Here is an 11,224-nt window from a genome sequence, read left to right on the forward strand (position 1 = left end):
ATTTATCCAATAAAACTTTCTCAGATTAGCACTGATTTAATAAATATAGTTACGAGGATCCACCGAAACTTTAGGAGTTTACGATTGTTCTGTTATTGTTTAACAAGGGAATGAATTCTTGCGTAAATTCGTAAATATAGACAGCAAAATGCTAAAAGGAGAGATGGCAGTTTCTTAATTTGTTTATCAATTTGCGGAAAGTAACTAGCTGCATGGAAAACTTAGCCCTTAAAGCATGTATTCCCCCCCTCTCTCTCTTTATATACTGTATATATACAGTATATATATATATATATATATATATATATATATATATATATATATATATATATATTTATTTATATAAAAATACATATACACATATATATGTATGTATGTATGTATGTATGTATGTATGTATATATGCATACATACACACATATATACATACATATATATATATATATATATATATATATATATATATATATATAGAGAGAGAGAGAGAAATATAGGGAAAAGTGGTCAGGAGAGAGATCATTGAGATGTGCTCACCTTAGTAGAATCAAAAGTAGTCGTCACGCCCACAGCATATCCATCACAGCTCAGGATATCTTGAAAAGCACTTAAGAAAAATTTTTTATTGACATCAACGATATTTGTCACATTTCTCCTCCTGTTTAAGAAAGCCGTCACGGCCACTTATTTCTTTCACAGATCCGAAAGAGTAGTATAGGCATGAACACTAAATCAGTTCCTGAGATGACAGTTTTATATACTTTTCACGTGTAATTCTGCCCTAAAATGGAAGACTGTAATATCTGCAAAAATACAAAAATGAGGAAAATCGTAGATACTGCAGTTTTCCCCTGCCTTTCTACTGGTTTTGCCGATATTACAAATGGGATCCCCTAAATATTCGTGGAAAGCATTGAAGAATCATTCTGAAACTGCGGTAACTTGTGTATTTTGTGTTTCACGAGCCCAATAGGTGGAATATCTCAATTTCGAAAATTTTGCAGATACTGCGGTTTTCCACTTCAGGGCAGAGTTGTTAGCAAGGAGTTGAAACTTCAGTTGAAAGCTTGCTGGAAAACTCGGTTAAGTTTAGTTAGGTTTTGCATTGTCGGACATTTATAGAGAAATGGCGACATGGACATGAACAAATTTATTAGATATACTGATGAAGGATAACGAAAACAAGTTCTAATATTAACAGAAGATTGTAGGAAAAGTTATTAATAGCGGCCAAATAATGTAACACTTGTGAGTGCTTGTGTTAACCTTCACATAAACAAATACTAACAGAAGTTTAGTTTAATGAAACTAGCGTATTGAGTTACAACTCAATATATAAATGTAAAATGTATAAAGATCACACTGACTTTTTATTTGCTTTGCACTAATGATAAACTATAAAAACACTTAACATAAAAGAATAATTGTACTTAAAAGGCTAAGCTGGAATTATAAATCATACAAAGTATAAAGATATATAAAACTTAAAAGGCTAAAAGGTACTGATATGTCAAAACTGAGGACCTGTCGCATCAACAGCTGTTAATGAAAGAAAAAATGAAAATTATCTTTTAAAACATTGTTGATGAACATCTTTATGATTAGAAACATTTGCGGTGCACAATTCCAGGTCCGGATTCATCGTACTCTTCCTTGGTGACCCACATGGCCTGGAAAGTCGAAAGGGAGGATAGGATGGAACCACCGATCCAGACGGAGTACTTCCTCTCAGGGGGAGCGATGATCTTGATCTTGATGGTGGAAGGAGCCAAGGCAGTGATCTCCTTCTGCATCCTGTCAGCAATACCAGGGTACATGGTGGTGCCACCAGACATGACGGTGTTGGCAAAGAGGTCCTTCCGTATGTCGATGTCGCATCTCATGATGGAGTTGTACACAGTTTCGTGGATGCCGACGGATTCCATACCCAAGAGCGAAGGCTGGAAGAGGGCCTCTGGCGCCCGGAACCTCTCGTTGCCGATGGTGATGACCTGACCGTCGGGAAGTTCGTAGGATTTTTCCATGGTGGAGGATGACGTAGCAGCCATGGCCATCTCTCCCTCAAAGTCGAGGGCGACGTAGCAGAGCTTTTCCTTGATATCTCTGACTATCTCGCGCTCGGCCGTCGTGGTGAAGGAGTAGCCCCTTTCCGTCAGGATCTTCATGAGGTAAGCGGTCAAGTCGCGGCCAGCCAAGTCCAGACGGAGGATAGCGTGGGGAAGAGCGTAACCTTCGTAGATGGGGACAGTGTGGGTGACACCGTCACCGGTATCGAGCACGATGCCAGTGGTACGGCCAGAGGCGTAGAGGGAAAGCACGGCCTGGATGGCCACGTACATAGCAGGGGTGTTGAACGACTCGAACATGATCTGAGTCATCTTTTCGCGGTTGGCCTTCGGGTTCAGGGGAGCCTCTGTGAGGAGGACAGGCGACTCCTCAGGGGCAACGCGGAGCTCATTGTAGAAAGTGTGATGCCAGACTTTCTCCATGTCGTCCCAGTTGGTGATGATGCCGTGCTCGATGGGGTACTTCAGGGTGAGGATACCCCTTTTACTCTGGGCTTCGTCGCCGACGTAAGCGTCCTTATTGCCCATGCCCACCATGACTCCCTGGTGACGAGGGCGTCCGACGATGGAGGGGAAGACGCATCGAGGGGCGTCGTCACCACCGAATCCGGCCTTCACCATTCCGGAGCCGTTGTCACAGACAAGGGCGCATGCGTCTTCGTCGCACATGATTTATTGTTGCACCTGGTTGGAGAAATGAAGAGCGATGGATCAAGTTTCACTTTTATTTTCTAACTCTTTTTCATGGTCAAAGCGTATTATAGAAATGGGACAGATAGTTTTCGATCAACAAATTCTCAGTCATGACAAGATCTTGTAAACTGCGCTTTCCAATCATTTTAAGTAAATATAAATATAGCCCTAATGACCTCTTACACTCTCAGGCAGCTACACTGATAATGCTTGTAAACTCGACCCATACTTAGGGTATACTATATTCTGTATTTGAGAATAAACAAAGAATATTATCATTTTGTGAATGTTATTTGGTAAATCATTAATTTTTGCTTAAAAAAACTTTATTGAAAGACTGATTAGATGATTTTTCTCTGTAGACCTGTAAACCTATAAATGCACAGAAATAGGTCACAGTAATGTTGAATACTCATTTGCCAATATTTTACGAATGCACAATGGCATTAAAAGTATTCACAAACATACATACATACATACATACATACATACATACATACATACATACATACATACATACATACATACATACAAATTAGTACTGCACAGGCACAATTATATGTATGTGTATGTATGTATGTATGTATGTATGTACTGTATGTCTGATTTTAAATACAATGTAAGTGATTTGTGTATCCTCATTTACCCTAGAAAACCAGTCAGGATTTACACCCAGAGTTTCATTGTTCCCTGTGACAGTTGTGGAAACACACACACACACACACACACACACACACACGCTCACGCAAACACTTACACACAAACACACACACATATATATGTACTGTATATATACATACATACATATGTGTGCGTGTTTGAATGTACTGCTATGAACATGTATGTTTTACGGACATATTCAATACATTATTAACGAAGAATTCGTACACAACATCTGTACAATCTAAGTCGAATATGCTACAGGCATTGCCGCCACTGAACTAAACAAGCGATTGGTGCAGTCCTGTAATGATAACCATTTAGCAATAATAATAATAATGATAATAATAACAACGAAATGTCTGTAAATTTAAAACAGAAAGTGACACCTCCTACTAAATCCTGCTACACAAATTGGAGAGCAATATTAGGGAGAAAAACTAGACGAGAAAGCAAGCCATCCATAGAACAATCATTAAAAGCTCCCTAGAATGCACGTCCTTTATAATTGTGATATCGTCAATGGAGTATATTTCTGGTAAACTCATTTTCGTCCATGATGAATGTAAACAGTTGACCAGATTCCATTCCTACTTTATATCTGTCAGTGTCCACTTGAGTGACTATTTCTAATTTATGATATTGTTGTGTAAAACTCTCAATGCCGAGAACAGGAGTAATTTTGTATAAAGTCCACAATAATATATCAATGGTAGAATGTGAGACTGTATAAAAACGTATAAAAAGCTTTCGAACCCTATCCTGGGTTCATCTTCAGTTGGGTTGAAGATGAACCCAGGATAAGGTTCGAAAGCTTTATATACATTTTTATAAAGTCTCACATTCTATTGATATATTATTGTGGACCTTATACAAAATATAATATTGTTCTTAACGAACATAATTGGATAACAAATTTCTTCGCTCTTATGTGAAATAAATAACCTGAATAAAACTACTTTCATTCATCGCTCAAGTATATCCATAAATAATTATGAAGTTTTAAAAGCAGCAGAGAAAAGGCGACAGATATTTTGAACATTGTCAAGATAAACGGGTGCAAGACAAAGGGGTGACAGAATGATGCGGGTTAAGCAAGGAACGTTTTGATGCTAAGTTATGTTTTAGAGATAAACTATTGATGAAAGACATTCTTTTGCTATTTAGGAAAACAGACATACTGTAGAGCGTTAAGGGCCTCAGCACCGCTTTCCTAAATGCTTCTTTGTCATTGTTGAAGTAAGGTAGAGGTGGAAATATCATGCTCACCTTTTACGTAGTTGAGTGACTAACGCAAACATGATAAATCTTTGTTATTTGTTTCTAAGGATTTTTGCAGACTACGGGGAAAACCGCGTCTTTTAGTACACCCTTCATGAAGTACATGAATAACGAACTTTATTCTATAGAATATTGATATATTTCATTTGCTTTTGCGAATACTCCTTGTCTTTTTTGTAACAAACTATTATTTGCAAGGACCCTTCTCTTTACCATATCTAATAAGCTTGAATTTTAATTGAGCAAAAATATAAATAATTAAACTAAAAATAAGAGAAATTTTTATCCTTTGATATTATGAGTGGTTTCATTTCCCCTCTCAACTTACTAGACGAGGAATATCAAACTTAAATAAGATACCTCTGTCAAACTTAAAAGATTGATCTTGAGTAAGGGAAGATCAGGCACGATAAGAGATTAACTGAGATTTCAACAGGCCATTGAAGACTAGTATGAGTAGCAGTGATTTTCAACCAAGCAAGAAAAGACAACAGTTGAGTAAACGAGAGTATAGTGTGTGTGTTTGTGTGTGTATGTGTGTCTTTTTTAGTTTGTTTAAATAGAATGTGAACCTAATTTCACAGAAACCATTAATGGCGTAAACCTTAAAAAGCACACAAAGTAAATATGGTCTGGTGGCCTGTCAGGTGTTAACCAGTTGTCGAAGAAGCTAAACACTATTCTTCCAGCATAACAGAGATGTGGCCAAAATAATAACTGTTAAAAATGCGACCTGGTCTGCTGAGAGAATCGCGCACTGACCACCGGACCTTGCTTGTAAGCACAGTCAAATAGAAACAGTGAATAAAGAAGGGTTCCTAACCTTCCCTTCCCCAATACCCCTCCACTTAACAGCCCGTCCTTCAGTGCACCTACTAATGTCAAATGGAATATAAGCTTACTTTGAACTAAGGCATGAAAAGCTACTGCTACTGAAATAATCAGTTTGACTAAGCTTAAATCATAGCATCTTAATAATACTACTCTTTCTCTCTCGCTCTTCGTTTTTATCAGCAATCTAAGTCATCCTTGGAGACCCGTTTTTGAACTCGTGGGGGTTCTAACACTAAACTGAAAACCTCTGCACTTGCTAGATAAAACAACCCTTTGTCACCACAAGAGCCGTGTGGCCTTTCGATCATTACACTGCTTTCCCACTTTTTAAGCCTGCTTTGGTTGCACATGATATTTATAGACCTAGCTTCATTCCAAATGGTTTACTTCGAAGGCCGTTGGTTCGAATGAGACAACCAACTTACAACTGAGATTATCATCAAGGGCTTTGTGGATATAGGACATTAATTGTACAGTTTTGGATATTAGGAAGTCACATTTTCTATCCAGAAACTTGCTCGTAAGTTGCGACAACTGAAATATAAAACTACAAAAAGGACAATGAATTAGATTGCAAGGAGATATGTTTTCCTTTTGTTATATGTAGAAAAATTTCTATCAATTCAATAACGGTTGTCAATTTCTTTTCACGAAAAACTAATCATCTTGTGGTTACCTGATGCAAAGGTACCATCTCCAAATTGAGAGAGAGAGAGAGAGAGAGAGAGAGAGAGAGAGAGAGAGAGAGAGAGAGAGAGAGAGTTCCCAATTTCCCAGGGTTCCCTGCCAAGGACTTAGCATAATGATCCATACATCAGTTCTTTAAGGGCACGAAATTACACTTGACAGAACGACGCCACGCGAGAACTCAGTTATTTTTGCCGATGGGATTATGCAGAAATTCTAGGTTCCCATAGTTTATGATTTCACTGGTATATGACCATAATTTTTGTGACGCTGGTTTACAGGATTAAATCAGTCATTCACTTAATCACTATTGTATGGTTAACTGTAAGAATATGAATGGAAAATCTTATTATTTAACTTTCATTTAATGACCTATAAACTTTTCTTTACAATTTCCAGTGTATTCATTTCCATTTATTTTTATCACGTGTCAATGTCTCCCCTATTCCTAACTTCCCCAACCGAAGAAGAAGTTATACTAAAAGGTTGGTTAGTTTCTGAAACACACATTTCCTAAATCTCAGGTAAAAGTAGTGACCTTCCATATTCTGAAACGAGAACTGATTTCTTGTAAAATCCGAACGTACAAAATCGTGAGCACCGAATCGAACACTGTCGAACCAAAAGTCTGAGATAAAACAGATTCCTTGAAACCTCGTTCGATCACCTCTATAGTCCTTTCCTCGGAGACCTATTCACCTGTAAAATACCTTCCGACCGGTATCTCGTTGACGCCACCTCCAGCGACTGCGCCCGGAGGCAAATAAGCCGGGGCCTTTATAGCGTCATCGTCTGTCACCTGTTCGCTGTTATACTAATTATGAAATCCTGAATAAGGCGAGCCTAAGATAGATTCACAGGTGCTCTCCTTTCTTTCGATTGTTGCTACTTCGGATGCTAAATATGGCCTCCGCGTCGGCTCTGCCAAAAACTGGCGTTTCTTGTCTTACAATATATCTATGGGATCTTTTTCAGCTCTCGGGAACCGCAGTAAAATACCCCCCACTCAACCAGGTAACTTTAGGTCTTGTTTTGGCGAAGTGCGTCTTCTCGACGTCAAAATCCGCTGATTAAGCCGTTTAGAAGGGTTAACGTTTCTTTCGTATGTTACGGATATATATATATTATATATATATATATATATATATATATATATATATATATATATATATATATATATATATATATTCATATACACATACATTCAAACATCTATATACATATATAATGTATTTATATACAACGAAACTAAATATACGTAAAAATGTTTCCAAATTTCCTTACAAAGTAGCCAATGAAGAATCCTTGTTCATCAAAGACTATCAAAAAGCAGTAACAAATTATTTAATCTATCTCGACACTCAAAAGAGAAATCACGCCAAATCTAACAGCTCTCACTCAACTTCAAAGAATGATAATCAGTATTATAATCTTATCTTTTTACTTAGTGAAGGTTATGTTTCCCTTTTAATGTAGAGTTGATGTATTATGTATGAGTAATATATTTATAGCCTCAATATCTTCCAAAAGTCTGCGTTCGTATTATTATTATTATTATTATTATTATTATTATTATTATTATTATTATTATTATTATTATTATTATTATTATATGAAGTAGTTGTAATATTAAACGAATCTGCTTGTCGAAATTTTCCTGGAAACTTCTGTTTTTCAAAGACAAATTCTGTATAACATAGATTATTATTATTATTATTATTATTATTATTATTATTATTATGATGATTATTATGATTATTATAGCAAACCTTGTTCCCTTGTTAAAAGACCGGACAATATTAAAATAAAAATATAAGACTAAATGACATAACATTTCCCATTAACAGAGAAAGGAGAACCGACCACATGCGCTCTGAAAGTAGAACTTTCGAAATGGAGTTTGATAAAGATACTTTTAATATTACTACCACTACTTCATATAATAATAATAATAATAATAATAATAATAATAATAATAATAATAATAATAATAATAATAATAATAATAATAATAATAATAATAATAATAATAATTTATTGCAGCTCTAGGCCACAAAACTTAAGTAATACAGAATAAGTTTGAAGCTGCATATAGAAGTAATGCAAGCAATAATAATAATAATAATAATAATAATAATAATAATAATAATAATAATAATAATAATAATAATAATAATAATTCTATGCATACAGAACGAATGAAAACCTTTGCAAAACTTAACTTTCGATGCAAATTTTGATAAAGATACTTTTAATGAATTCCTTTTCAACAACAGAAATCGTAAGCCTCACTGATTAATGTATTAAAGGTTCTCTACAACTGAAGAGATTTGTTACATTTTCATGAAGAATATGACGATCTCGAAAATGACCCAATTTGATCATTCTTCCATATCATGTACAGACTATGTGACCCAATTTGATCATTCTTCCATATCATGTACAGACTATGTGACCCAATTTGATCATTCTTCCATATAATGTACAGACTATGGAACTTTCTCCTACTTATGTATTTCCTGGGGTGATATAATCTATCTTTTCTCAAGAGGCAAGTTTAGGAATACTTAGTGGAGAGGTGCGTCAATACACGTTTTTCTTGCCTGTCTCGGCCATTTTACCGGCAAAAAATAAATTTAATCTCAAGTAAAAAAGTTTATCGTCATGAAATACAGCTTGTATTAATCTTTCATTCATGATGTATTTCTCCTGTGATCAAATCGGTATCTCTATTGGTAGGAGGTAAAAGATACAACTCAAAGAACAGTTTAGTAAACGCGCAAACATACAAACACACGAGCAAACACTACACACACACACATTCATGTGTGTATGTAAGTAAAGTGTATATGCGTGGGTGTGTTAATATATATATCCATACTCACTTCTATATATACATATATATGTATATATATAGTGTGTGTATATATATATATATAGTATATATATGCATATTTATGTATATACACACACAAGTTTGATCTCTAGTTAGAAATTTTGAGAAAAAGCAAAAATTTCAAGGGACTTTTCAAAAATAATTTCACCTAATTTCTGGAAATAGCGTTGCTATAAATTTCCCCAGAGAGAGAGAGAGAGAGAGAGAGAGAGAGAGAGAGAGAGAGAGAGAGAGAGAGAGAGGAGGCAATACCCTGAAACTTTACAGGCACCTCGCATATCACCGTGAGGCTGCTTGAACTATCTCTTGCGCAGGTAGACGCAATTTATGACCTCTTTCCTTTCTCATGAAAATTAGCCTGAGCAGAAAGCTCTTCGTCTCACTCAAAGAGATGAATCGTTTGATGCGGATGTCACGGCGCGATTGTCAACACCGACTTAAATCTCATGCTTTGGAAGGGGATGATTAGAATAATGGGGATTCGACGAAACTCGATCAGTTTTAATAATCTTATCACGAGGTGAGTGACAGTTTGATTTTAATAAGTGACAGTTTTATTTTATGATGCCTGCATAAAACAAGTGATATTAGTCTAACTTGAGTATGACTGAATGTTTTCTTTTTTATTTATGGTTCTATTAGTTGTAATTAATTTTTGCATAAATCTCGTGCTTTGGCAAGGAATGGTGGGAATACAGAGATTTCACTTAAGCTCGATCAATTTAGTAATCTTGGCACAAGGAGAGTGACAGTTTTATTTTATGATGGATGCATAAAACAAGTGCTAAAAGTCTAACATGAGTCTGACTTAATAGGTTTTTTTTTATTTATGGTTTGATTATGTTCTATCAAGCAATTTTTATTAACCTAAACCAGTGTAGTCGACTTATTTTTAAGATGTGATTTAGGTTGTTTGCGCAAAACAAGTCTCTAGTTAAACTTGAACGACAGATTTTCACTCAGAATTTGTTCTTGTTGCTATTAAACAAGTTTTGACAATCTAAGCAAAAGTTGTCTGACAGTTTTTCGTGACGTTATAAGTAGCGTGTCATTGATTAATCTAAACATTAGTTAGCAGGTGGATTCCTAACTCTTGATTTTAGGTTTGGTGTTTAAACAAGTCTTCATAACCTTGTTTTAGCTTAAATAATGTAAACAAAAGCTTGTGACTGATTTTTATAGTCTAGAATTTGTCCTCGTTTTATAAAAGATTCTTAATAATCCACCCAAAGTTGACTGATACATTTTTATGCGGGTAATTGCGTTGGTCGCAGAAAAAAAATAATAAAATAGAATTTACAGACGTCGAATTATATAATTTTCAAGTCGGAATTCAAGGCTGGCTGCTCAAAGTAAGAGATCGATAGATTATGAATGAGAAGACTTATCCAATCTGAGGTCATAATTATCAGTTCCAGCCGGAATTACATTTCTGCGTGATAGTGAACCCTAATTAGAAGTCTCATTAGTCAATCTTTAGGAATAAAAAAAAACTATAAAAGGATGTCATCAATGTATAATGATCAGTGAGGGGAAAAACTTCAACTAGCACTAAATGTTGAATCTCTGTTTTCCAGTAAGACAAACAAAAGACAGCATCACTATTTTATCTATTAATATATAACACGAAGTAATGTCTTCATTTATTTGTATATAAAACTGTATCGTAGTAAAGCAAAATCTCATTAGTAGAAACATTTAGTAGACACAGGTTTTCTAGTGAAAGTTCAAATCCCAGCAGTTACATCAATGTTTGTTGAGAGATGACATCTCTAGCTAGCCCGCTTACAACCGTCGCGGCAAAACGCATGAGGATGTCAGCAGTGTGTGGTACATGCGATATATTCCCAGAACCGTCTTTGTAACGCCAGTGACTTTGGAGTAATAAAATGAAGCAGTTAATACACTTGCTGGTGTCCCTTCTGACGCAAAATGATGATGAATGCAGCCGTTGTTCTTGCATTATTTTTTCTTATAATTCTTTTAGATGTAGATACATTAAGCCATCTGATTTTGTCAAACAAGGAACTTGTTTTTGAGAACGATTCTCTTCAATGAAACTAGAGTAATACATCTTCTCACCCTTAAATGAAACTGGTGTTTTGATTGT

At 35.5% G+C, this 11,224-nt stretch overlaps 1 protein-coding gene across 3 annotated transcripts; it reads right to left on the reverse strand.

Moving 5' to 3' along the window:
• Positions 1-608: 608 nt before the first annotated feature.
• On the reverse strand, positions 609-7,024 carry LOC136850020 (actin-1-like). Of its 3 annotated transcripts, none has more exons than XM_067123564.1 (2): positions 6,918-7,024; positions 609-2,747 (listed from the first exon to the last, which is right to left on the reverse strand). In XM_067123564.1, exon 2 carries the CDS (start codon positions 2,730-2,732, stop codon positions 1,599-1,601), a length of 1,134 nt encoding a protein of 377 aa, XP_066979665.1. In that variant the 5' UTR covers positions 2,733-2,747; positions 6,918-7,024; the 3' UTR covers positions 609-1,598. The 3 variants fall into 3 exon arrangements, with proteins under 3 accessions (XP_066979665.1, XP_066979666.1, XP_066979667.1); XM_067123565.1 differs by having other exon boundaries at positions 6,929-6,982; XM_067123566.1 differs by having other exon boundaries at positions 6,886-6,969.
• Between the last annotated feature and the right edge of the window lie 4,200 nt (positions 7,025-11,224).

Source organism: Macrobrachium rosenbergii, chromosome 21 (genome assembly GCF_040412425.1).
Source record: "Macrobrachium rosenbergii isolate ZJJX-2024 chromosome 21, ASM4041242v1, whole genome shotgun sequence".
Classification (NCBI taxonomy): Eukaryota; Metazoa; Arthropoda; class Malacostraca; order Decapoda; family Palaemonidae; genus Macrobrachium; species Macrobrachium rosenbergii.

Bases quoted from the DNA above. Each gene is read 5' to 3' on its own strand.
- LOC136850020 (XM_067123564.1), bottom strand. From the start codon at position 2,732: ATGTGCGACGAAGACGCATGCGCCCTTGTCTGTGACAACGGCTCCGGA.